The sequence below is a fragment of the Amblyomma mixtum genome, chromosome 1, assembly GCF_055824585.1.
Source record: "Amblyomma mixtum isolate Tamu chromosome 1, ASM5582458v1, whole genome shotgun sequence".
NCBI classification, from domain to species: Eukaryota; Metazoa; Arthropoda; class Arachnida; order Ixodida; family Ixodidae; genus Amblyomma; species Amblyomma mixtum.
This window is the reverse complement of record NC_143012.1, coordinates 295857020-295884818: the sequence shown is the minus strand read 5'-3', so window position 1 is coordinate 295884818 and position 27799 is coordinate 295857020. Positions and strand designations below refer to the sequence as shown.

The window sequence follows — 27799 nt, the reverse complement described above, 5'->3', positions numbered from 1 at the left end:
ACGAAGTAGTTTGATCGGTCTTTGTTTCGCAGAGCACCGCCATTTGCTAGCACTCATGATCTTGGCGTGGAGGTACATGTCCCCACATTTCTCTGCTACCTTTTCGCATGTCCAGACGAAAGTGCTCGTGTCCATTTAAACCTGTTCTCTCCGAAGATAGGTGCACCCCAAGCATTTATGCAGCAGCGCATCTGGCGGTGCAAGAGGGCATGCTCGCATCATGCTTGCTGCACCTTGTGCTGGCCAATGCCGACTACATGCCTCTGTCCGGAGCAATGCAATGCGCAACATTACGAAGTTGGCCTATGCAAGGATCCACCTCAGAAATCGCCGGTACCGCGTCTTCTGATTAGTGTATGGTGGAACGCTCAGCCATCTCCCGCGCATGCACAGTTCCTTCACCGATATTCTTTTACTTTCGCATAAAGGACGACTCAGGCCGAGATACGAATGCGTGATCATGCATGCGTAGCGTGGGCAGAGTACACTGTGGGGCCAGTTGGTCATACATAATCTGAACGAACAAACGTAGCGTTTAAAACAGGACACAGAAAGATGAGGACTGGACGGGGCTACAACTTACAACTGAATGAAATCGATAAACGAAAGACACATCCCTTCTCGAGCAAAGACACGCATGCGCAAACTTGAAAGAATGACAAAACTGTGATAAACTAGAAAAAACCGGCAAAAGAAAAAGAAAAAGAGATGAAAAGGCGTGGAATAGCCACCGGTCATGAAACTGTTTACAAACATTAAGTGCGTCTTAGAAAGTTTCTTTCTTTTTCCATTAGATAAATACTAGAAGGTGTGCTAATGCACGTGTCATTATCGAAGCTCATGAAATATCACAACGCGGTAATGACACGTGCATTAGCACACCTTCTATTTATCTAATGGAAAAAGAAAGAAACTTTCTAAGACGCACTTAATGTTTGTAAACAGTTTCATGACCGGTGGCTATTCCACGCCTTTTCATCTCTTTTTCTTTTTCTTTTGCCGGTTTTTTCTAGTTTATCACAGTTTTGTCATTATTTCAAATTTGAGCATGCGTGTCTTTGCTCGAGAAGGGATGTGTCTTTCGTTTATCGATTTCATTCAGTTGTAAGTTGTAGCCCCGTCCTGTCCTCATCTTTCTGTGTCCTGTTTTAAACGCTACGTTTGTTCGTTCAGATTAGTGTGGGCACGTGACTGTGTGCCAAGTGAATGAGGTTGGGGAAAGTACGGCATCAGGTGTGGCGCATCCGAAATTACAGTGTCCGAAAAATCTCTTAACAACTTTTATATCTTAAATCAGGAGCATGTAAAGAATTACATGATATGTGCTTGAGACTACGACGTTTCAGGCACTTTGGCTTGCTGCTGTTTGAATATTGCCTAATGCAAGTTTGAAAGCATTTTTTTTTAATTTCGCTTATTTTTTTCTTTACTTCAGTTGCATTAGTGAAATCTGGAAACCATGTATTTCGGCGCATGCTACTGGGCTCTAATGAATTGTCTCTTTTTCTTTTAATAGTATTTTGCGAGTCACCAACTGTTCGCTTTGATTCGAATATGTGCGCTTTGCTTTGAAACCATTCAAGCAAGATAACTATTCGCATAGTATTCACTTTGAACTAAGAACTCCTTATTTGCGCATGCTTACTTCTAAGGAGTCGGTCACCAGTGCAAGGGGCGCAGACAATAACTGGCACAACTGTCAAATGCGCTCCAGTGCGGGATGAGATCACATCTCTTCTCGTAGTTCAGTTCAGGCGTGAAAAGATCTTTCTTTTTATGACCCGCCATAAAACGATTCACATGGTCTCGCGTTCGAGGGAGAAGATAGGTACTGTTGATAGCTCACGAGTACCACTCTTCCTCTACCGCAAGGTCGCTTCCCACAGCAAGCAAGTCCCAAAGCAAAGAATGCAGACGCCAAGGTAGTGTTGTGCACCAGCACAGGACTTTTTTTTTTTTCTTTTCTTCACGCAACCCATGTCTTTTTCAAGGTCTCATGCAATAAATGCAAAAGCAGTATCGGTGTTCATATAGGACCGCAAATGAAGACCACTCAGCATGCCCCAGTACAAGACTTCCAAGCGACTGCGTGTTCCTGTAATCAAATTTTGTGCTCGTGGACATTCGTTACATCCGAGATTAGCCGTAAAAACCATAATCTAAATTATGATGATCATAATTTACATGATGATGATCACAATCACAATAGTCATCTTTGTTCGTACTAAGTGAGTGTTCCTTATAAGTGGGGCCGCTATAAGTAGGCTCGAATGGAGCTTCACTTTTGGTGAGCGATACAAATAGACTCCTAACAAGTTCAGAGCAGCACAGACCTTGCCATTGTCGCCACTGTCCAGATCCTGGGCAGCGAATGTCCACACCATGGTGCCCTGAGCGGTGTCTTCTGCAATGGACAGGTGCACGGGGTCCTCCGGAAAGGTGGGTGCACAGTCATTGATGTCCTCCACTTGAATCTGCATACCATGAGCCAGCAAAGCAGAGGGGAGGACTCCTGTGGCACTTCCAAAGTTTGGTAAACAATCATGACCCGAATAACAAGACTGATCATGCGGACTGATCAGACTCATTATGCAGATGGGCAAGTGAACTTTTTTTCATACATTCCGCTTTCTGCCCATTTGAACCTATTAGTAAGCACTCTCATGAGTGTGAAAATAAAGTCAGCAAGGATGTCATGGCATGCGATAAGCTAACATGCTATGTTGACAATAAATTTCATGCTCCATAAAACAAGGAGAGTGTAGTTACACAAATCAACAATAGCGCTTAATAAAATATTTTTTTTTTTTCATTAGAATGCTGTTTTCCAACCAGAGCAGAAGAGACAGCTAGATGACACTGAGTAATGAACAGCCATCAATACCGCTGAGAACACAGAGCAAGAACTCTCTCAAAGCAACCAGTCGTTGCACATTTGAATTGTAAGTCATAGCTTTTTATCCTAGAAAGAGTCGGGAGAAAACTACTGAGACCTAGAAAAAATACACCTTGGGTCAGCAGAGATGAAGACAGCTACCGTATTTACTCGCATAATAGGCGCACTTTTTTTCCAGAAAATCCGGCTCAAAGTTCGGGGTGGGCCTATTACGCGGGGTAAAATTTCCGGAAATTTTTCGACTCTCAAAATTGAACACACCGCGTAAACGCACTCGTGTACGGGCCGCACCCCGTTTTCCCGAAGAAAATATTTTTAAAAAAAAGATCCGTGTAAAGGCCGCACTGAAACTTTCCACGACCCACGCGGGAATAGCCTTCGGAATGCACGCGCCGAGGCCTCTGCGATCGGCTCCGGCTGCGCGCAACGGGCGCTTGATCGTGAAGGCCACACACGCGCACAGGAGCTTCCAGACGCCCCCCACGGAGGGCGCCCGAGGTAGAGCTTATTATCATCATCAACGTTTTCCTCCGCCGCGAGCTTTTGCTATCCATATCGCCATCAGCATCTCCAGCTCGTTTTGTTTTGTTTTTTTTTTGTTGTTGCTGTCAAGTGCCGGGATGTGCGGTAGCGCGATAGTTCATCGTGGTTTATGGCTTTGCCGCGGAGCGTTGCTGTTTTAGCTCGACGGCCAAGCACCTTAACAGCTACATGGCTGGGAGTTTGATCTCGAACACGGCTAGCGTGCGGCAGGTCGGAAAATAGACGTGGCCGAGAAGTGCAGCAGTTGTGACTGCGGCGTCCCTAAATTTTCGTACGCGACTCCTAGCGCCGAGGTTTTTGCGGGCCTAAGTCGGGAACGTTTCCGGCTGGAGATGAAGCTTTCCAAACAGACATTTAAAGTGAGCATCCCTGAAAACTGTGTGCGGCTGTTCTACGCGATGTTGTTGTACGTGCTGTGGATCCGCACCAGGACTAGTAGTCAGTTCAGCAAAAACTTTGTTAAAAAGCGGGGGGTGGCGAGGTGTCGGCTTGCAATCGTGTAAATACAGTATTGATCACAGTGCCAAGTTCGGGGTGCGCCTTTTATGCGCGGAAATAAAAAAAAATCTGATTTTTCGCGCTCAAACTAGGGGTGCGCCTATTATGCGAGTGCGCCTATTATGCGAGTGCGCCTATTATGCGAGTAAATACGGTATTTATCATGTTCTGGCCATTATTATAGACTTATGCAAGTCCACATTATTAATAATCAATATTTCATTCAGCATTAGACTTTTTTTGCCACACACATTAGGCATCATGGCACTTGAATACAGTTCAGGCTTCAATGGCACTGTTCTCCCAACTCCAGTTCGTGCACCATTTGAATATGCAACAGCCGACCAAGCGTTTGCAGCATGCCTGACATGCATGGCTAAGGAAAGCACGCGTGGAGCTTGCCATACCTGAACATTGATGAGGCTGGTGATGCCAGCATCATCCAGTCGCACCTGCAGCTGGTGTTCACTGGCAACCTCAAAGTCCACCTCACCCACGGTGTACACGTCCCCAGAGTGCTGGCCTGCACATACCCAAGGGCAACAGCTGACACGTTAAGCACTAGCATGCAGGTACTTCTGAGCAAATTTTTCAAAGCACAATAAATAAGCATACCTTCCCACATTCTCAAATTTTACTATCCTCAAACTACAGCAGCACCACCGACAGTGCTTACACGCCTGCTTTAATAAACATCGCATAAGCCTGATAGGCACCGACACTAGCAATTTAGCAGCAAGTATGCAACATCCTTGTAGGGAGCTGCCTCTATGAAACTATAGTACACCCCAATTTTTGAGATTGCTTGTTGTTGAACTGGCAGAGTTGGGATTTATTAGCCCCTTTTTTCCCCTCTCATCACACTAAGCCTAGCTGCCCAATGGCGTCGCTTGGCTGCTTCGAAGGCAATAATCACCCTTTGGGGCCACTAGTCTCCACTGTCCTGTGAGGTGCTCTTTCTTTCACTTCCATATGCAAATAGAGGATCTGCACGAGCTCGCTCCCAGTGGCCCTCCAGCCACGTTCTCTCACCAGCCAAGAATGAGCCCCTTTCTCTCTCACGCCAGAACAGAGCAAAAAGCAACCGTATGTTCAGCTCACTATACGCTCCTAATCGAGCATGCTTGTACATTTTGCATTTGGTCCACAACCTGTACACATTGTAAATACTAATTGGTAAATGAGTCCATTCTGGTGAACACTGCCAGCATCCCACTGGCTAGTCACTGAACACATATCAATGTTCCTTGTATGATGCAGAGGGAAGTGAACTACGCATCCCTTGTGACCCAAGCTAGCCAAGTATGGGCCTTTCAATTATAATAGACTATTACCACGGTCGAACTCGGGGCTTTCAATTATAATAGACTACGTATTACCACGGTCGATATCAATACAGATCTGATCTTGCTAAACACCCAGTGCAATCGCAATCAAGCTTTCAGATCCCAGTCAAGGACTGCTGTACTTGTGCTTGGGAAACAATCAAACCAAAAATGAGTTGAACAGAAAGAGGCTCTGTAGACCTTTTCAAAAAGAGGTCGACGGGCACTGCCATAATGAGCAGTGGGCTGTGCTCATAGTACAAGAGAGTTGAAGGTAAAGCTCCCCCACGTTCTTCCCACAGCCCAGCAAGCTGGTTTTACCGAGGGTCATGAAAAGGTCTATAAAAGGTAAAAACAATTAAATAACCCTTTTTATTTTAATCACTCCTGCCTGAGCAGCTTTGAACAACTGCAGCACCCACATGCGTGGACTGGTAGTGTGGTGTTTTGCATGCATTTGTGATTAAACCTGCAGTAATTGCGTCACAGCCAGCCAAGAGATATTTCACCAGAAGTGTTTTTGTTTTCTTTTACTTGATGTCAGGCCCATTTGATTGCCACCATTTGCACAACTATGCGTGTTGCAGTGTCATGTGGCCGTTAGCAGGGCAGCTCATTGATCGAGGAGTGAGAACATGTAGCGGCATTACATGCTAAGTGCGCTCGGAACTTCACCCATGATCGGGATTGATCAGGATTGGAAGTATTTATACTATGACACCATTATAAGGTTCAAACCCACCACCCTAAGATTAAGGGCCACCAAACTTCACAGAATGAGCTAGCTGGACACAACCTCCTTTGAACGCAAATACCCAAAGCATTCAGCGAAATTTCATATTTTGATAATAAAATCACCCTCCTTCAGTGGCCACTTTCACCAGCAATCCCAGAGTTTCGTCTGTTGTTCTCATTGATGTGCTAACAGTCTAATACATTACATGTTCCATGAGTGCTAATTTACTTCTAGCAAATTGGTGCAATGAACAAATATCTGCAGAACCAGTTTTCTTCCCTGAGTGTAAACAATGAGTGGCATGCAAATGAAGAGGTTATAAAAAAGCCATTTCCTTCTATTAAAGGGAAGTGGAGGCGCGGCTACTTCAGTTACTGCTGAATGGCAGTAGCAGCAGTACGAGCAAGCTGTTGTTTCGTTTTCTTTTCGATCAAAGGGTAATTGAGGAAGCAGGAATTTCCACAAAAATGTCCATTCTGCAGAATGCTACTACTCCTGCTGATGCTGTCATCATAATGAACAGCAGGCCTTGTGAGCAATCAGGGTATAGCAGTATTCATAATTAGCTTCACACCTGCTACTGATAACATCACTAGTGTTATTTATGCATTTGCTCCTCTTCGTACTGCTTGAAACTTGAACACCCCCAAGATAAATGAAAAATAAAATTAGGTGAAAAATCCAATGCAAAAAACTGTGAAGGTGCAGCTCACCCACGTCAAAGACGACTGGTTCACCCAACAGACGGAATGTCGCTCCGGCTGGGTACGGAGCCAGGGAGCCGAGCACAGTGCCGGGGGCGGTTCCTTCACGCACGCGCAGCCTTCGGGTGGAACCACCGGCAGCCACACCAGGTGGCTGGTGCAGGCCCAAAACGCGCACCAGCAATGCCAGCCGGGCCTCGCGTGATGGTCGCCCCCCGTCTCGTGCAAGCAGCACCAGAGAGAACTCCTCCTGGCTCTCCCGGTCAAGTACCACTCGTGTCGTCAGCCGACCCGTGTGTGCATCGATGGCGAAGGCCATTCGCCCGTCCCGCAACTGGCCACTACCTGCACCCGGCCCACCAATCATGGCAATTATTACGACTGCCTTAAAACTTAAGCCATTGGGCCATGGGGTATACCTCACGGAAAATGTAAGTGCATGGTTGCAAGGAGAGTTCAGTTTTTCTCTGCATCACCTAACAAAAACACAGGCAGTCTACACTTGCAGAGACAGTGTTAATCCATGGTGCATCATGTACAGTCAAGTCCACTTATAACAATACTGGTTATAACAATATATCGGATATAACAATGGTCGGTCATGGCACCATCAGCTTTGCCATGTGTTCTATGGTAAAATAAACTGCTTATAGCAATGCTGTCAAGGCACATTATTGGTTATAACAATTAAATCTGGTAATTGAGTGTCGACCATTACAGAAAAAGAAAAGAAATGCTACAACCACACCAGCAAAACCATGCTTACAACACAAAAGCGTGCATGTGTGGGGCCGACCAATGGACTAAGCTGGCGCAGCAACGCCACGAAAGCAAAAGAGGCAGGCGTCATCGCGTCAGGAGAGCTGCTGCATTGCTGCATTGGCTACGCACGCCATGCGTACCCCTAATCAGTCAGTGCAGCGCGCGTGCATGCAGCCAGCGCGGTTTTTCTCTTGTCAGCTGTCACCGCACCCTTGGTTCTGCATGCTTCTTGAATTTTTCATAAGAATAGCTTCCAAAAAGCCGGCTTGATTCCTGTGACGTGGAGGTGCGCAAGGCTCCCGGTGGCGCAGTGATGGCGGTGCTTTGGTCATCGGTGAACGGTGAACATTGTTCCGGTTCCCTGAAGTTTGATTTAACGAGCTTTTACAGGCATTAGAACAATCAAACCCCTCTGGGTATTTACTGTCAATAAATGCTCTGAAGTTTGTCATCCTTTCTTTTTTTTTCGGCACAACCCTGTTATAACAATTATTGGTTATAACAATGGTATTTCCATGGCACTTGAATATTGTTATAAGTGGGCTTGACTGTATAAAGAACTAAGACAGTCTACATTTGCTTACAACGATTATCCTTCCAGCAGCGCTTTATGCTTGTTTCACAAATAGTGTATACACACACAACTGGTCCTAAGAGATTTCGCCGATGTGTTTGTCTGCAATGGTGCAATTGCACGATTCAGCATACTGGCACTTTTCCTACCAAGTAGTCAGCTGTTAGCCTTTTAACTTGTGCCTTTCACTTATTGCATTCTTTGCACTTTCAAAATGTTAGCCAAACAGAATTTCAACGCTAAATGCTGTGCAAGCTTGTACTAAGTACACATACGCAATGTTGCCCTCGCACCTCACTGGACGTAAGCTTCAGCCTGCAATACTGGCACTAACTTTTTTTTCTTAAACATCACAGACTATGACAGCAGTCATAGGCACAAGTGGTAAAACATTTTTAAGCAGTGAAGTTTTACATTTAGGCTTTCAGTTTAGGCTTTTTCAATTTAGACATTTAGGCTTTCAAACAAAAAACCACACCATTAGATCCCCTGTGTGCAGGCCATGCTGTACATGGTGCGGTTTGCACGGGCTGGCTTAGATCCCAATGTTTCTGTCACAGGCTTTATTTCTTGTCCTCTGTGGCTTAAGACACGCAGTTCTGGACTCTAACTGATGCAAATTCAAAGCAATCAAAGCGGTCACCACAAAACAGCCACAGCAGCGCATGCGGGCTGCAATTTAGTCCGTTCTGCTATCCTCTAAAAACCAGGCAAGCTTCCGTGCACGCAGCGTCTCTTGTAGCGATCTAAAATAAGAATCACTGCCAGTCAAGTTCACAGCTAGTTGTTGACTGCATCGTGGCACAATGCAATGATATGCTATGTGGTGCTGCACTTTGTTTTCCGACCCATGAGCGCACAGTGGCCGCGGCGCGGTGGATCTCGATGGCTGTCAGCACAATGGTTTTATTTGAGGCCTTGCATTACTGTGCGCAGGCTTTTACAGCACGCTGGCAGTCAATACTATGAGGAAAGCGCAAGTTAACTCATGTGACAAGTGCTAACTACTGCAGTTTGGGAATATTGTGATGTTTTGCAGTCAGCTTAGATGAAAAAACGAATTATAATTTCTTAATGTTTAGGAGGTTTAAACAGTGAAAGTGTGGTGCGAATCAAACTGAACAGTAGATACTATTCGCAATCTATTGAAAATTCTGTTATTTGCACACCCCCACTGTTCACTGTAAAACTGTCGCACAGTTTGGAATCTTTTCATTCACTAAGCTATTTGAGGTCAGCAGAGTAAATATGCATGTTTTACAGATTCATTGACCAAACCTGCAGTGAATCTGCAAACTTGGTCAAAATAGTTTCCATCACAAGCAAACGGGTCCAGAAACTGGTGTTTTTCAGTTCTCACTAAACTCAAAATTACGGTGCCATATCTAAAATAATGGTGCCATATTAAAACTGGAAAGCTGCAATACCGGTTACAATAAATTTTCCATTATAAACCTGATGCACAGCAACGCGATCTTATTTTGTTCATCGTAATAGAGCATTCAAAATTTTGCCATCCCATTGTATTCACTCAAGTAAAGGAAAGCACCAAACCTGGGACAATCTCGTAGACCACCTGGCCATTGGGCCCCTCGTCGGCATCAACGGCGCGCACCTGCAGCAACTCGCTACCAGCAGGCTGGTGCTCACGCACACTCAACACCCGGTCGAGGGGCTCCACAAAGACTGGTGCATTGTCGTTCTCATCAGCCACCAGAACACGCAGACGTGCCGTACTTGAGAGAGCAGGTGTGCCCTGGTCCTCAACTCGTACCATCAGCTCATAACTTGCCTGGGCCTCTCGGTCAAGAGGTGCCAGGCTGTGTACATCGCCTACACACGTGCACAAAACACAAGGCAGAATTACCTCACCTGCTGGCCATCCATGAAACATTTTAAATTCACGGTGTTAAAAATCCCAAAGCTGCAGCAAGGGCTATCGGAGACGCCATGGTGCAGTGCTCGACTCATTTGAGCCACTTAAAGGATGCTGATTGTGCATGGAAATCCTAGCACACGAGCATTTTTTTACACTTCCTCTCAACTTAAATACAACTGCCAAGACTGGATTTGTACCCATGACCTTAAAGCACTGGCCCTACATCATAGTAGGTCAACGACTACAGCTGTCGTTTCATCCTTAGTCCTGTGCCACACGCATGATTCCATTCTCTGAAAGGCACAGCACCACAAATTCCAATTAAGCAGTGCCAGCTAGGGATGAAACAGAGAAATTTTACCAAAACGGAAAAAACACAATTAAAAATGATTATTCACATCAGTTTTGTGGTGCAAAGGGTTAGCAGCTTGTTTTTGGATGTGTCAGAAAACAGCTTGAACCCCCCTGGGTCAACTTACCGTATAAACGCATGTAAGGGCTGTACCCTGTTTTCCCAAAGGAAATGTTTAAAAAAAGATATCCATGTAAGGGTCGCGCTCGAACTTTCCATTACCCACACGGGAATAGCCTTCCAAATGCACGCGCCGTGGCCTCCGCGATCAGCTCCGGCTGTGAGAAACAGTGTGGTTGATCGCGGAGGACGCGCACAGGAGCTTCCAAGTGCCCTCACAAATGGGGCCTGAGGCCACGGGTCATAATCATCATCGTCAACTTTTTCCTCCGCCGTGAGCTCCCGCTATCCACATCGGCATCAGTATCGCCAGTTCCAGCTTTTTGTGGCGTGTTAGTTCACTGTAGTCACCGCAGTTGTGGCTTTCGCGTGCTGCCGCCGAGCGTTGCAGTTTTAGCAAGATGGGCAAGCACCTTAATAGCTACACGGCTGGAAGTTAGCTCTCGAACATGCCAAGCGTGCGGCAGGCAGGAAATTCGATGTGGCCAAGAAGTGCGCAAAAAGCGCACTTTCCAAGGCAAACCGTGCGAGTTTCCAGAACTGGCAGAGCTGCTCTGCTATGTGGTGGAAGTGTGGAACAACGGCTACGCACTGACAGCGGACATGCTGCGCGGCTTCTTGTGGGATGAGCGAGCACCAGAGCACAGCACCAGCTCGAAGTTGAAATGCTCCATGAATGACTGAATGCAGAATAAATCCCCTCATTCCCTGGTTGGCGTGTTTTTACTTCAATTTTTTTTTTCGCGCATCGCATATATAGGAAGCACCCCGAAAATTGGTCCTCGAATCTGGAAAAAAAAAGTGCGGACCTTACGCGCATTTATACAGTAATTATTCTCCTTTTCTTTTCATATCCTCAAAATAACAGCATACAAATTGTTTAATATATCTCCCTTTGGTCTGTGTTACCTTTGAAGGAGATACTGAGATGCATTTGACCTGCAATCACTGTTTAAAGAGCTCTACAGACAAGCTGGGAGGCACAACAGACAAGTAGTGGTTCTTTGCCCTTTAGAGACTGGAATTATGCTACACAACTTACAGCACGAATAACCAACATGCCTAAATATACACTTCTCGAACATACAATGTGCATGAGACAGCAGGCCTCCACTCACCAGTGACAGGGTCAACTTTAAAGCTGCTGTTTGCCTGCAACAGGCTGTAGCGGAGAGCAGCATTGCTGCCAGTGTCCTGGTCGTGAGCCTGCAGTGTGCCGACCAGGTGCCCGGCTGGCACATTCTCCGGAACAGTCAACTCTAGTGCACCAGCGTTGAACTCTGGTGCATTGTCGTTGGCATCCAGGACGTGCACCTCAATGCTGGCTGTCGCTGACATGGCGGGGCTGCCGTTGTCCACGACCGCGACGGTGAGCCGGTGCAAATCAGAGGCCTCCCGGTCCAGTGGTTCACGCAGGTACAACAGCCCACTATTCGGGAAAATGCCAAACTCGTTGCTGGTAGAGAGCCGGAAGGTAAGCCGAGCATTGTTGCCTGTGTCTCGATCCGTGGCACTGACCTGCATTGTCAGATGGAGTATGTCTTCATCCATTCCAGACATATGGCTTAACTGGTGAACAGAATGTCTAGCACAAATCACAGCCAGCTGTCCTATTAGTCAATAGAGCAAGAAATTGGATTAGTGGTTGTTTGATCCTAAGAAATGCAGTGAAAACCAGGTACAGATCTAAAAAGTGAGGGAAGGGAGGAAGCAGAGAAAGAAGAGTGTCCCCCCTCAGCTCCCATAAACAAAAAATTACCCTTGAGAAAGCTGCACTGACCCCCATACTTTCTTTTTTTTTTACTGTGCAAATGATATCTGTGCACGCACAGATGTCTAAGCATACAGGTACCTTGACTTCTAAGCTTTGCACCAGTACTCCACATTCACAGGAGTTTCATACCATGTTGGTGAGATCTGGCTGCAAGGAATGCCTTCACAAGACTGGCTTGTGAAGTCAGGCTCCCTGGCGCTACACTGCCACCTAGCTTTTTTTTTCATGACTCTGTCAATCTGCTATAGTGAAACCTTTCCATCTTTCTACGCTGCATATCAGAATACCTGCAGCATTAGTGACTGTTTATCTTTGGGCTGTGCAGAACAAAGATAGACAACAGAGAGGCCCTACCTGCAGAAAGTGTGAGTTGGCTGGCAGGGACTCAAGCACACTGACGCTGTACGCGGGCCGGTCAAAGATGGGCGCATTGTCGTTGACGTCCTGCACCTCGATGAGCAGAGTCATGGAGGCCGACTGTGCTGGAGTGCCTCCGTCGGCGGCACCCAGCACAAGGCGCACACGTGGCTGTGCCTCGTAGTCCAATGGCCGGAGAAGGGCCAACCGCCCTGAGCGGGGTCCCAGCTCAAACAGGCCCGGCGGTGCCTCCAGCAGAGTGTAGCGCACTGCTCCATTGCGCCCCGCATCAGCATCCTGTGCCTGTGCCACGTACGTGGCCGTGCCCACCGCCACGTTCTCAGGAAGGCTAAGCTTGAGCACCGCACTCTCGAACCGGGGCGCATTGTCATTAACATCCCAGATCGTCACGTTCACCTGCGCAGAAGGCCCACTCTCAAACCCAACAACGTTGCAGCAATAGTGCCTGTACATGCACGGCTTTGAATATAATGCAAGGTGCTATTTCAAGCTGCAGTAGGACCCCGCTATATGCCTCGTGTGCTGCTTTTCAGTTGCACTTGTGGAGCTATCTGGGAAATTCCAAAGCAAAAAAGTGCTTGTTTGGATCTGGCACTGCCAGTTCCACAAAGCTGTGCCCAATCAGATCATGGCTTTCCACAGGAGCAAACACAAAACATGCACTAAAACACACAAATCTGTTTACTGTCGCATTTTTGGTAGTCATAACAGCTATAGAAATACCACACGAAAGCTGCTCACCTAAAAGAAAGATAAAGTTTTTTCAATTCCCATGGAACCACAGCATGCAAGGTAAACAGGCTAGCGTGTGGTGTATACGGTATGGTTACTCTTTATACAGTGTGTGCTTAAATCTACATTCATGTCTCATGACCTGCCGCAGTCCGGACGAGAGCATATGGCAACCAGTGGGTGGAATGTGCATTTGCAGAGCAGGAAACCGAATTACACATGCGGTGAAGAAATGTGCCGCAAAAGATTTAAAGCAACATCCAACCTAACATCATATTAAATGCCTTTCATTTGGACTGTACATTTCTTGAAGGCATCCTAGGGCTTTGCTGCACTGAGAACTTTACACACATAGTAAGAGTGTTTGGTCTCGTATCAATTGCGACCAAGCACCAAATTATTGCTTTTATTGCTTTTAAAAATGCGTCAACATTTCCAATGGTACAAAAGCTACACAACAGCACTCACAGAGGAGCTTGTCCAGCAATGCCTACTGTTCTTTCCGGAGATTGCCTTCAAGCTCAACCACTCATTTTGACCAAGCGAGAAGGAAAAAAAGAAAGAATGGCGGTGGTGCTGGAAGGCAGTAACAGTGAGGTGTATGTAGGGAAGGAGAAAAAATTGACAGATGATTACGATTCTCGGTAATGCTATCTTTGAGCAAAGCTGCTGCGGTATCTGAACCGTAGGCGACCATAGGTGGAACACGCAGTGCCGAATGGAGGCGGATCTGGGTTCGGCTTCTTCAGCACACACAGCAACCCGCCATCGCTGGGCCTCTCTTGAGCGACCAAACAAAGGCGTGTGCTACTCTGGCGTTACTTCTTAGCTGGTAAAAATGGTGGAGCCTTTCTCACGCTACTGCCCTACCTTTTTCCTCCTCACGCTCTCTTCACCATCGCCGTCCTTCACCCTCCACTGCATTCCACACTCGGTAACGCCAACAACGGAGAAGAGAAGCATGATGGTGGGTATGTAAAGTGGCAGTGTGCTTTAGTTCTGTCTTACCAAGGACCAAGAACTTGTCTTATGATCAGTCGATGCACGAGCACAGAACACCAGCACAATGAGCATATTAATTATTTCATCATCTATTGTAAAAGTGTTGCACATAAACGCCACCTAATACATTAAAATCACATTTTAAAACATTTTGCGACCAAATCTCAGCAACCACATGCCTAACAGACAGTACCTGCGTGTGTCCATAGGCCGGTGGTTGGGTTCCAGAAGTAGCTTGAACATTCAGCAATAAGAATGGATGTGCCTCATGATCTAAGGGTCGTTCCACCCGGATGCTGCCCAGGTAGGCATCAATTGAGAAGTAGCCCTCAGGATCCCCCGAGTAGATGGAGTAGCGTACTTGTGGCTGACCTCCTGTGAACAGTCATCACAATTAGTGACAGTTTTTTCAGAACAAAGCTTGCACTCCGCAAAGCTGCTCATCTGCCACTGGCTTCCATTGAGAAGGCAGCACACGCCAAAGAATATTACAAAAGAAGGCTTCTGTGAACAAAGCAACCTTTAGTAATTTTTCTATGTGCACTACATTGCACTTTCACAAATACCTGACACATGCTGCAGCCAGAAGCAAGCCGCCAGATCACTAAGAAACAATGAACCCAATGAGAAGCCAAGCTAAGGGGTTATCAATACATTGGTCCAAGACTGACACATGCTTAAAGGTACCCAGAAACACAATATTAGTTAACTGTTTTGCCTGTTGATTGCATACAGTGAGTTATAATGGTGCTATTAGCATCGGTAATACCGCGTATATTCCGTTTTTTAATATTTTAATGCCCCCCCAAAAACAACTTCCTGGCTCTGATGGTGTCGCCACACAGTGGCGGGTTTTTAGCAGCGGATATGACATCACCTGGCGCGAGCTTGATGATCGGACAAACAGTAAATATACTGCAAATTGTGTGAATAAATAGAGACACATTTTGTCACCTGTCTGCGTTTTATATTAGATCAACAAAAACAACTTGTTTGTCTTAGATAAAAGCCCTGCAAAGCAAGTAAAATAAGAATACACCACCAGGGGCGCTCTGGCATAGAAACGACGCTGCCAGTCTCAGCAAGAACGAGTTACAGAGAGCAGGCAACCATGGAGTACAAACTTCCGCGACGTGCTCTGGCTGGCTGTTTTGATTGGCTGCGCCAGGTGCCGTCATTGGAAGAGCGAAATAGGAGCAGGAAGCCCCGCCAAAATCGAGTTGAGGGCAGCGTTTTGTTTGCTTGTATTTTCAAATTTCTTCACTGAATAACTCCCGTTCCTGTGCATCGATTCCTGTAATTCTTTTTAAGTCAGCATCTGTGTGACATAAAGAACCCACCTGAAGTATAGCCGGGATCCCCCCAAGTAGTGTTTCGCAGCCCCTTTAACAAGTGTTTTCTTCCCTAAAAAATGTGCCCCACGTCCAGAGTGTGCTAGCCTTTTAATTTCATTCAAATGGAAACTAAGCAATGCACTTAGGTCTGCTTCAGGAAACACATGCTCATATCATTTACAATGCTTCTTGTACCGAGTTTATAATGCTAACAGATACATCAGCAATCTAGGACAGCAATCACCTAGCCCCAAGGAGTAATGCGCAGCCCAATATTTCTCAACTGCACCGATTTAAAGGCATGCTCAAGGAAATACAGTCAAACCTTGATGCAACGAACACATATATTACGAATTGTGGTTATATTGTACTCTTCCTACATATTTTTAACAAACACACATAACTTTCACTTTATACATTGACCACGGTTGGCCCTAGAATGGATATATCGAACTCCCTAGCTCAAAGCTGTGCCCACTCAGATGATATGCAGCAGGCTTCGCTACACTACACAAGTGTCTGGTGGTGGTCCGACAAGAGTTCGCGCCGACGCGTGCTTTATCTCACCCTGGCGTACAGCACCAAGGAAGACAGTGGGATTTGAAGCCAAACAGTCAGTGCCCATTCACACCTCTCACATCCATAGACAGTGCCCCCCTAAGCAGCGACATGAATGGATGCAGCCTTGCAGTAACCGTCATGTGCTTATGTCGGCTATCACGGAGACGGTGAAAATGGCGATAGCTTTCGCTTTGGTGTGCTATTTTCGACGTAGCACAGTTGTTATATGGGGAGCCACTCCATCTAGCACTTGCTACTGCCTTTGCATGCTAGTGGTGCTGTGCAGAGAAGTCAACCTAACTGGCACTAAGTTTTTTACTGCCTCGGGAATGGCTGCAAGCGCCTTCGGGCCAGAGCTAAAACTTTGGAAAAGGCCTCCCCATTTCTTTCGTAAGTATCGGCCGAGTTGCCACCCCTTCAATGACTAGATGGCTCTGCTCTTGCATGTGTTTCTGAAGAAATTTTATGTTACAAACATCAACTATATTGAACTATGCTACGATATTTTACATGTTCACTATAACAAGGTTTGACAGCGTAAGATGATAAACGAAATAATGTCACTAGGCAGAGACAACAAGCACCATGAACTGTAAAAAAATATGCAATCTGGAGAGTGCGGGCGTAACGATGTGCTATCCTGACCAGCATGTCATTAAACCACATTTGTAACCGGTCACTACCTCTTTGTCTAGTTTTCTCTCATATCCCCCGTCCCCCTTTCTAATCCTAAGCCTTGTGGCACACGTGCTGAATAAAAAAAAAAGTGCCCCAAGAATGTGCAATGTAGCAATCTATATCCTGGCTTAGACAGCAATACTTAATCAAGAGCTGAAAAAATATAATGGAAGCGCTGTCAACTTAAAAAAAAATACAATTTGTTAGCCAAGGCCAAATGAGAATCTATTTAAATACAGAAACGTGCAACACTTGCAGGTTCAACATTACGAATCTAGCTCTTGAAGAGGCCAGACAGCTGCCACACAGAAGAACAGTGTGTTTGTGCGACACTTCATACGTGAGGGCATATAAACTAATGTTTTCTCTTTCAGTAATTTTTATGCCTTTATATATAGCATTCCTTTGCTTTTTAGCACCTCCTCGATTTTACTAAGAACATAAACAAGCCCAAAGATTATCTGGGTCACTCAAGGATCCATCTAATCTGCCCCTATATGGCATGAAGTCACATAAGGGTATAAATTATTTGATGCAAGTCTAAGTTCAAATGAGTCAGTCTGACGAAGCCCGAGTCAGTATAAGAGGATGTGAACCTCAGCCTGAATGTGTACAAGGAAGTCAAATTCTTAAGTTTGCATACACAGCAAATTCATGTTTAGACCCAAGTGAGGCATGATATAATCTGAACTGATGTGAACCTGAGTTCAAAAGTGCAGTCGACATGAGATGCAGGCAAAAGGCTTCTCACCAGGAGCGCCAGCAGCTGCGGCAGCTACGGTGCCAATGACGGTGCTCGGTGCAGCATCCTCGCGCACCTGGAAGGCGTAACGCGGCCGCTGGAAGAGGGGTGGCTGCTGTCCCCTGCCCAGCACGCTCACATACACGCGGGCCTCCAGCAGTGACTGCAGGCCACCTCCGTCCTGTGCAGCCAGCCGGAGCTCGTGCAATGGCTGCGATCGACCCAGACGCCCCACCACCAGCAGCTCCCCTGCAACACACGTCATTGCGCTTATTCAGTTATTTACAGTAAAATGCAAGAACAAAGTACAAAGCAGTAACCTTATCTGGAAAGACCTGGCCTGTCGATTAATTGGCAAGAAGTACACCCTGTGTCAGGTCGGAGGGAAAGAGTCTTCGGTTATTTCTTTTTGTTCTCAGTAAAAATCGATCTTATGGCTCTTTCCGGCTATGCTGGCGATTGTTCAGCAGCAAAAGAAGCATGCAGCACTGAGAAAACTTGATACAAAAAATTTCCAATTCAAATTTGTGATATCAAGACCGAAAAGGACTCAGTGATCACCATTTGAAAGAATAAATAGCGGACTAGCCTATCCTGAAGGTATAGCCCGCAAAGAACTGCCTTGACACAACCCCAGTTTGCTAGTGAAAATGGCCGGTGGGGGTCAATACCTGCATATCATATTTTACCGTTCCTATAAAAGCACTGTTTTCAGTGAAAGAAGTGTATTTATCATTAGAGCACAGTAATCTATTGATATAGATGAACTTCAATCTGTCTTCAGTGTCCCTTGAGTATCTGTCAGCTAAAATGTGTTTTACTGCTTGGTGCTCAAGAACAGCAGCGTGCTCTTGCCTGAAGTGGGGTCCACTCGAAAGAGGCCCAGGTCATTGCCACTGACAATGTGGTAGGAGACAGTTCCGAAGAGGCCCGAGTCGGCGTCACTGGCCACCACCACAGCCACAGGCGTGGCAGCCAAAGCGTCTTGTTCCCGCAGGCTGACATTGTACTCGCGCGGGTAGAAGATGGGCCGGTTGTCGTTCACATCTCGCACATACACCTTCACCATGGCCATGGTGCTCAAACCACCTGCAACATGCCAAGTAGGCCAGGCTCATCAAACCTCAGTCAATGGCAAAGCTAATGTCTATACACACCTCGATCAGTGGCTGCTATGGGGATCTCATAAGAGCTTCGTTGTTCCCGGTCAAGGCTGGCTGTTAAGCAGAGCTCCCCAGAGCTTGGGTGCACAGCAAAGTGCTGCCGGAAGTCGTTGCTGGGCCCACCACCCAGTGTGAAGTTTACCATGGCATTTACACCACAGTCAGGGTCGCTGGCCGAGACCTGGAAGAAACATGACGGTCGCCTTAGTCACAGCATTTATCTTTTTTTTTTAACAACAAAGCAGAATATGTGCAGTGTTCACAACATCACACAAATCACTGGTATTATTATTATGATAAATAGACAATAATACTCCTTGTACAAGAGAATAGCAACATGCCAATCAGCAGATATCTGCTGATCATAGAAACACAAGAATCATGCAGCTTTCAAGACTTGTATGGGGTGACCACATGCGCAGCAGATAACCATCATATTACATTCACATCCATTTTGGAAAAAGACAAGTTAATTGCTACCTAAACCACCATTAACTAACAAACTGCTGAAAATTCAAGTCCCAGCAACAAAGCCAGGCACACCTAGATCACAAGGCCAGATAAGAAATATTCTCAGGATAATATGCTCAATGCTGGAGTTTTCAGTTTTAACATACTATGACAACAGCGATGGTAGCCCCACACCTCAGAAGCCCTACATGTAGCTGTCACTGACAACATTAAACTACATTGACATCTTGTAGTACTCGTAGTGCTCCATGCCCTCAACGTTCTGCAGTGCCCTGCATAATCCAGGGTGTAAGTGCATATATTTAACAGTTCCAGAAAGGCCTCTTCGGTGACAGTGAAGAAAAAAAAGTCTAGCAGAGCACCACAAGCTAGTTTACTTAAATGCAAGAACACAAGTAAACGACAATGCATTTTATACTTCGCTGTTCAAATTTTTTTTTTTTGGATCACCAATATGGATTCTGTACAATGCAAATATTTTCCTAAGTACCTGAAAATTCATGTTGGAGAAGTTTGACTGTACTTGCTTCAGTTATTCAGATATGGAAGGTCAACATGTCTATTATCTTTCATGGCAGGGACCTATACTCCATCCCACTAGTTCTTCACAGCACTACCAAAGCTGCAGTGAGTACACAGGCAACATCCTGACACTGCAGAATGTAGTGCCAGTATAAAATAATCATACGGGTATATGTAATAGCATTCTTCAAAGTGCACACGCGCCAAACGCTATTTCATATTGAGCCTTAACGTACACTCGTTTTCAATACGCTATTTCCGAAGTTCAGCGTGCACGACTTCTGAGTGCTCTAAAACATCATTTCCAAAATGGCGGCACCCTTCGAAGCAGGACCCCTCGCCTTGGACTGAATCCGTCATTGTTACTGCCATTTTCAGCACGTTCACTGGCCATTAATCGGGCACCAAGCTTTCACTTCTGTCACCTCGCCTATAACAAAATGTATGAGCGATACATTTGCTTAATTTTTTTATTCAGGGTGACGATTCTGCCGTTTGTAGTCCTAACAAGAAGCATTGGTTTGTTGACAAAACACTTCCCATTTTAACAACCAGATGGCACCACTAGGCTGATATTATCGTTGTCTCCGTCAGCACACGCTAAACTAAAAGTGCGAATGTGACAAATGGTGTAACGTCCCACCAAATGCTTGCGTTTTAGCACACATAAGCATGCTTATGCTTGTGGTACGTAGGCAGTGTCGGTTTATACTTCTTTCTAACTATATCTGTGCACGGCGCGAGCAGACGACATGCACACGACTATGCGCAGAGGAACACATTTAACAAGCTCTCCTAATAGGCTGAGGAGGTCTCTGACTGGGATGGAGCATATAATGCATGGAAATACAAACAGTTTTAAGAACACGGTTCTAAAAAGTTTAGTGTGAGACAAACACATAGAAAAACAACAAAACTGCAGGTCTGTTTTTAGACTGAACCCACTTGTCCCACACTGGCATTATTTCTAGAACCGACTGCTAGTGTTGACTGGTCAGTAATCAAGGCTTTTGAAGACACTGATAATGCATTCAAGTAGTTTTATTATTATCTCTAAAGCTATTGATGCGCGTTCTACTTATCGATGTGCAAATAAGAAATTTTCCCCAACGAATAATCCCTGGATGAGTTCTAGCCTTTTAAACAGTTTGAGAACAAACGGTAACTTCTATAAAATGGAAAAAGCAACCATTTAACATGCGACTTTTAGTGCGTTATAAGAAATATTCTGATGTATTAGGCTTGCTCCTCAGAACAGCTAAGAGAAAGTACTCACCATCATCATCATCATCAGCCTGACTACGCCCACTGCAGAGCAAAGGCCTCTCCCATATCTCTCCAATTAACCCTGTCCTTCGCCAGTTGCGGCCACCGTATTCCCGCAAATTTCTTAATCTCATCCGCCCACCTAACTTTCTGCCGCCCCCTGCTATGCTTTGCCTTCTCTTGGAATCCACTCCGTTATCCTTAAGGACCAGCGGTTATCTTGCCTTCGCATTACATGCCCTGCCCAAGCCCACTTCTTCCTCTTGATTTTAACTAGGATATCATTAACGCGCGTTTGTTTTCTCACCCACTCAGCCTGCTTCTGATCTCTTAATGTTACACCTACCGTTTTACTATGACAGAAAAATTAATCTCACTGGAAAAAACGTTTATAAGCAATGAAAGGTCATTAATGCCTTCCTAAGCAGAAACAGCTCAAAAGCTCCTATATCAACAATTATTTCAGATAAGAAAGCATACAAAAAACCCACAGACATTGTTGAAATATTTAGTGATTAATTTGCTTTAGTTTCAGGAGATTTAAATATTGCCGCAAGTCAAACATTACAACAATCTCCCCATAGCATTTTCCTTTTCTCCACGAGAAATCTGCAAATATGCAATCTCAATGACTCCAGTCCAGGTCTGGACAATATACAATCCTCTCATATTAAGCTAACTGCTCATCTTATTTGCGATGCCATCGCTTATATTGTTAACCTGGTCTTCAAATCTAGCATTTTCCTTACTGCACTGAAAAAGGCTAAGCTAATTCCTGCCTTCAGAAGGCGAGATAAACATAAAATTTATAATTACCGCCCAATTGCCATTTTATCATTTTTCAGAAAAATTATTGAAAAAGTCACTGTTTTACAACTAAACAGCTACTTAACAAAATTTTACATTCTCTCACCTAACCAGTTTAGTTTTATACTGGGATTTTCTAATGAATTAGCTGTGATCGCTCTCATCAATGAAGGCACCTCCTTATGTGCCTTCATAATTCCAACTGCTTTCTTTATGCACACGACACAACCATCTTAATCTCGGATTCACACATAAACAAGCTGATGCGGAGAACGTATTCAACTGGTGCCACAACCCTACAATGATGCGGGTAGCTTTGCTGGCACAATATTCATTGACCTCTCCAAAGCTTTTGATTCCTTCGGCCATGCTATTCTATTCAACAAGCTTGATGCTATGGGCATACCTGCACTTAGCTAATCAGAAGCCACTTAATCAATAGAAAACAAGCCATATTCATATTCATCTCAGGGACATACTCAAAATACAAGAATACTAGCATTGGAGTTCCGCAAGATTCACTTCTTAGTCATCTCCTATTTTTATTATGCATTAATGACCTCCCTATGTGCCTTCATAATTCTAACTGCTTTCTTTATGCACACGACACAACCATCTTAATCTCGGATTCACACATAAACAAGCTGATGCGGAGAACGTATTCAACTGGTGCCACAAGAATTTTTTGTCTATTAATGCATCCAAATCTAGTTTTATAGTTTTCAGCTCACAGCATAAAATTATTTGCAAAAACTCGTCTGTTAACATTGGTCCAAACTCAATCATTGTCGCTGATCATTTGTCCTTTCTAGGCGTGGTACTTGACAAACATCTCAAATTTCGGACTAACATCACATTAATTTCTTGAAAAACAGATTATGGCATTAGAGTAATAATTAAAGTTACCCCGTATTTTGATGTTCCCACTCTCATTCCCCTCTATTACTCGTTCATCCACACCCACATTCAGTACCACATTTCATCACAGAGAAATACATACCACTCACATTTATCTTCCCTGCAAATCATCCAAAATCAAGCTATACGCTTTATCACTTATAGTCACTGCATAGAAAATGCTCTTTGTCTGCTCTGATCACACAATATTTTATTTGTACCTAAAATAATTGACTAGAATTTTAGTACCCTTATGTGTAAATCTGTTAGAGAGCTACTTCCATTTTTGCTAAACTTCAGCGACCAAATACCGTGTCACAACGAAACACGTCTTGCTAACAATAACTTCTTATTGCCTAAACTAAGCCCTAATTACGAAAAGCAAACTGTTCAAATTTTCTGATACAACATTTTAGAATCCATTACCAGTTACTATTAAACAATCATTAAAGATTAATGCCTTTAAATCTGCTCTTCATCAGTTTTTACAACACCCTAATTGTCTTTTTCAAGGTAAATTGTGCCAGTATTACCATATACATCATTTTATAACTTATTTATTATGTTGTTCATTATGTGATTGGGCATGCAATCATTTTCATTCAAACAAAACTGCTTGTAATATTTTCTCATGAATCACTAGCTGCTCCCTATTGATGCTAATGATGGTGTAATGTCTGCAACTGCTGACTGTTTATTTTTCTAGAATTGTCTTTACAGGAGGTTCCATCCAAAGTCTTTTACTTTGAAATTTTATTCTGTATTCCAGTTTTTTTTTGTAAACTGTCACCTGCAACATGCAGGTCACCGCCTGAGAGCACTATCTACCGCGGCAGCCAATCATGCCTCATGTTAAACTGCAACACATTCTCGCACTGTGCATTGTACGCCGTTGTCTTCATCACCTTCCACCTGCGGCGTGAACAGATCAGATCAGCTTAACCTCGATCAGAGCTTAATCTGAGTCTACTATCGTCGCCAGACGTGCCGACAACCCCGTAAAGCAAAACCATGAGCCAATGAGGCTAAACACATGCTTTTGCATGTCTATTCAGTCTAACTATGTTAAAACCCTATCATTTTTTTTTTTTTCATTGAAGGTGAGCGCTTACTTTTAGCTAAACCTTTGTATGAACATAAGCACGACCTTATGTTTTTCATGAACATAAGGTCCCAATTCTCAAAGGCCTTTGTGGAGCCCATGTGACAGGAGTATTAGACAAGTTCGTGGCACCGCCGCAGCATAGCGTCGATTTTATAAAAATCACCAGTAGTCACAAGTTATGTCCTCTCTTAATCTGGTCTTCAGTCTTGGCATTTGCAAGAACTTAAGAGGCTAAGTTGTCGATCTAAATATTGTCATTACTCGTAATGATCAAAACTGCAGAGTGAGTCCTCACGACAGGCACTTGATGCTATTTCTTTTCTTTCTCAAATATGCTCTTTTACGGCAAAATCTGCGTCTCTTGCATCCTTGAAAAAGTTACAGTGGGCACTTAAGGTCTTTATATGCTGTGAATACAAAAGCATTCCTTGACCTAAAAGACTTTACCACAAAGGCTTTCTACCTAAAGGCCTTTACCCTGAAGGCATTTATATTAAAGGCATTCACCCTAAAGGCTGTTGGCCTAACGGCCTTTATCACTGCCACTGTTATTATTGACCTTATCATTATTCTGTAATGACCTTTAAAATTATGAAGCTACCATTACCACTATAACTATAACTATCACCAACTACTACCGTCTTGGCTAATGTCACTGCTTCATCGCCTATAATCGCCCATTACTGTCTTATGGTTTACTGCTGACAGCATGCGAGACGATGGTGACGTCAAGACATTTTGGTACCACTTTTTTGGTCATTGCCTCCGGGTTTCGTTGCTGATGAGCCATACAATGCTTTTAAGTTAAAAACCTACTGCCGTCTTGGCTAATGTCATTGCTTCGTCGCCTATGATCACCCATTACTACCTTATGGTTTACTGCTGACAGCATGCGAGATCATGGTGATGTCAAGACCACTTTCCTTGGTCACTGCCACTGGGTTTCATAAGTGATGAGCCATACAATGCTTTTGAATTAAAAATCACCCATCTAGACTTTCTTCACATCAAGGTTTGTGGTCAGTTCAACAGTTAAGTGCTGACTCATGAGAAAAGAAAGAGCCTATGTCAACACTGCAGCCCTTAGCCAAAGCTCTTAGCCATCTGTTAAGTACCATAACAAGTCAAATAAAAGTATACTGCGGCACTATAGGAATTACACAACCACCTGTTCAACAGGGATAGAATGCTCAGCCAGAACTCAGTCCTGTGCACTATATGCCAGGTACGAACTGCAGTCAGCAAATTATGGTTACTATATGTTCATGACAAAACACTCACCCTGAGGACACACTTTCCAACAGGTTCATCCTCTGCCACGGTGATGTTGTAGAAGCTCTGGTCAAATATGGGCTCATTGTCATTGACGTCGCTGATGGTGACAAGGAGAGTAGCACTGGCTGAGAGTGGCGGCTCTCCACTATCTGTGGCGAGCACAGTGACACGTGGCACAGGGCTTGTCTCGCAGTCAATGGGAGTGCGTGTAGTCACCAGGCCTGTGCGTGGATCCACATGGAACCACTGCGAGTACGTGTCCGGGGTGTGCTGTATCGAGTAGCGCAGCAATGAGTTGCGCCCTTCATCACGATCAGATGCAGTTAGCTGCAGCACAGATGTTCCCGGATCAGCCACTTCCAGTACACTGGCATGGTACGTATCCTGATCAAACTCGGGTGCGTTGTCATTTGTGTCGGTGACAGCCAACTCAAAAGCCCGAGATGCATTCAGTGGTGGACTGCCCTGGTCGGTAGCTGTGAGCAGCATCCCATAGCGAGCGCGCGTCTCCCGGTCCAGCGGCTGTGCCACCATTACCAGGTAGATGATGTTATCCTGCGTGGCTAAACCGAAGTGGCCATCTCCTCCACTGAGGCTCACATTGACGTTGGCATACTCTGCTTTCGAATCTGGGTCATTAACACTGACACGAGCTACCAGCTCTCCAGGACGTGCATCCTCCGACACCTTGGGGGATGCGTCATCACTCAGAAAGATGAGGTTGATGCTGGGTTGGTTGTCATTCACATCGGTCAGCAGCACTGAGACAAAGGCAGTTGCCTCTAAAGGCTGGTCTCCACAGTCACGTGCCACTACCACAAGCTCATGAGTGTCCTTGGCCTCAAAATCCAAAGGCTTGCTGACAGACACCAAGCCTGATTCAGCATCGATGGTGAATAGACCATCACGGTCACTCTGGCGCCGGTTGATGGAGTAACGCACACGGCCGTTGTCACCCGCATCAGCATCAGTCGCCAAAACACGCAGCACAGCAGTGCCGACACTGGCATTCTCTGGCACACGCCCAACATAACGGCTCTGGTTGAAGGCAGGCGGGTTGTCGTTGACGTCCAGGATAGTGATGTTGACTGTCATGGTGCCACGCAAAGGTGGGCGGCCGCCATCGTAAGCCTCCACCTGGAGGCTATAAGAGGGCGTCACCTCCCGGTCCAGGGCACCGCTGATTTGCAAGTCCAGGTACAACACATCATCCCGCTCCCGATGCGAAGCCAAGCGAAACGCCCCATCCACATTGCCAGAGGCTATTCGGTAGTGCTGCGTGCTGAACTCGCCCAAGTCCCGATCTCTCGCGGGGCTTAGGGTACGTTTCACATCCCGCGGCGTGTTCTCTGGAAACTCAAGGGACATGCTGTCCACAGGAAACATGGGCGCATTGTCGTTGACGTCAAGCACACGGATGGTAACCCGCACATTGTCACCACTAGGCGGTATAGCCACAAAGGAGTACTCGCTGCGTAGCTCCCTGTCCAACACCACACTGGTGCGCACCTGCCCGGAAGCCTGGTCAATGCTCAGGTCCGAATCCACGGCAGAGCCAGGTGCAGGAACTATCAGGTACGGCGGTTGCGTGCCCGTGTCACGCCCGATGACACCCACCAGGCTGCCAGCGGGCACGCCTTCTGCCACCTCAAACTCCTGCACAAGCTCTGCAGACACCGCCAGGCAGCAGGCCGCCCAGAGGAGCCACTGCCACATGGTGGCTACGGGTCATGAATGGTCCCTGCAAGGAACAGCAGCGTCCACATTGCACTCTTTGCCCGCAAGAATTAAAACTTGACCTCCATAATAACCATGGCATATAGCCTGTGAATAATCAATGCCAGCTGGAAAGAACTGATGTTAAATGAAAAGACAAGAAATTAAAAAGAAAGGAATAATGTCACACTGCGCAACCACAGAATGAAAGCTGCGATTACCAGATGGAGGCAAATAACACACTGCCATGGCAGAAAACAGGATAGAATGAAGAAGATGGAAGTTCATTCAAACAAAATATATAAATGCTCAGTAACTTGATATTTTTTTTTCAAACAGCATATTCACACAATTAAAAATCCTGCTATCATTCATTATTCTGCATTAACAACGATATTAGAGCACAGTAGTACTGCACATACTTGTGTACCATAGTAAAACATGAATAACCTTTTCAATAATTAATTCTGCTTACGTTGGCAGTGTATCGGGTTCCATTTAACATGCACTAACTGTTGCGTTGTATGTCTACAGAATTTTATTGCAGCAGATCATCTCACACTAAATTCTCTATGTCCAAACATTCCAATTTTTTAAGCAAAATAGTACAAAAAGTGGTTGGTACAGTGATGTTGTGCTTAATATATGCTGAAATTTGTTTGCTTAGGCTGGTGTGCTGTAGCATTCAAATATGCAATCTTTAAACTGCTTTCTATACAATGCATTCAATACAGGAACAAATTCAAAGGCTATCTTCACAGCAGCTTAAAGCTTCCAATTTTTTGCAGCACGATTTTGTGTCAGTGGTTTATTACATATTGCATAAAAATAAAATGGCCAAAACAGTACCGATGAAACATAAATAACTTGATAACTTCTGCTTTTCTTATCAATTAGCTTTAAGCGATAACATATTCAGTATTATTCTAAATTGATCAATACCACAAAATAAATAAAAAAAAAATAAAAATCCCCTGTGTCCGTTGG

General features: G+C 45.1%; 1 protein-coding gene across 1 annotated transcript in view; it reads right to left on the bottom strand.

The window, feature by feature from the left end:
- Nucleotides 1-27799, bottom strand: part of ds (dachsous cadherin-related 1) — a 69464-nt gene that overhangs the window by 39570 nt on the left and 2095 nt on the right. Inside the window, exons 2-12 of the mRNA XM_089566515.1 lie at nt 25103-26837; nt 18748-18934; nt 18446-18679; nt 17600-17839; nt 14469-14650; nt 12518-12937; nt 11508-11907; nt 9593-9871; nt 6712-7047; nt 4345-4460; nt 2334-2474 (exon numbers count right to left, since the gene is read on the bottom strand). Coding sequence (XP_089422641.1) covers nt 2334-2474; nt 4345-4460; nt 6712-7047; nt 9593-9871; nt 11508-11907; nt 12518-12937; nt 14469-14650; nt 17600-17839; nt 18446-18679; nt 18748-18934; nt 25103-26812 — 4245 coding nt within the window. The 5' untranslated portion in view covers nt 26813-26837. The remainder of the gene's footprint in view (nt 1-2333; nt 2475-4344; nt 4461-6711; nt 7048-9592; nt 9872-11507; nt 11908-12517; nt 12938-14468; nt 14651-17599; nt 17840-18445; nt 18680-18747; nt 18935-25102; nt 26838-27799) is intronic.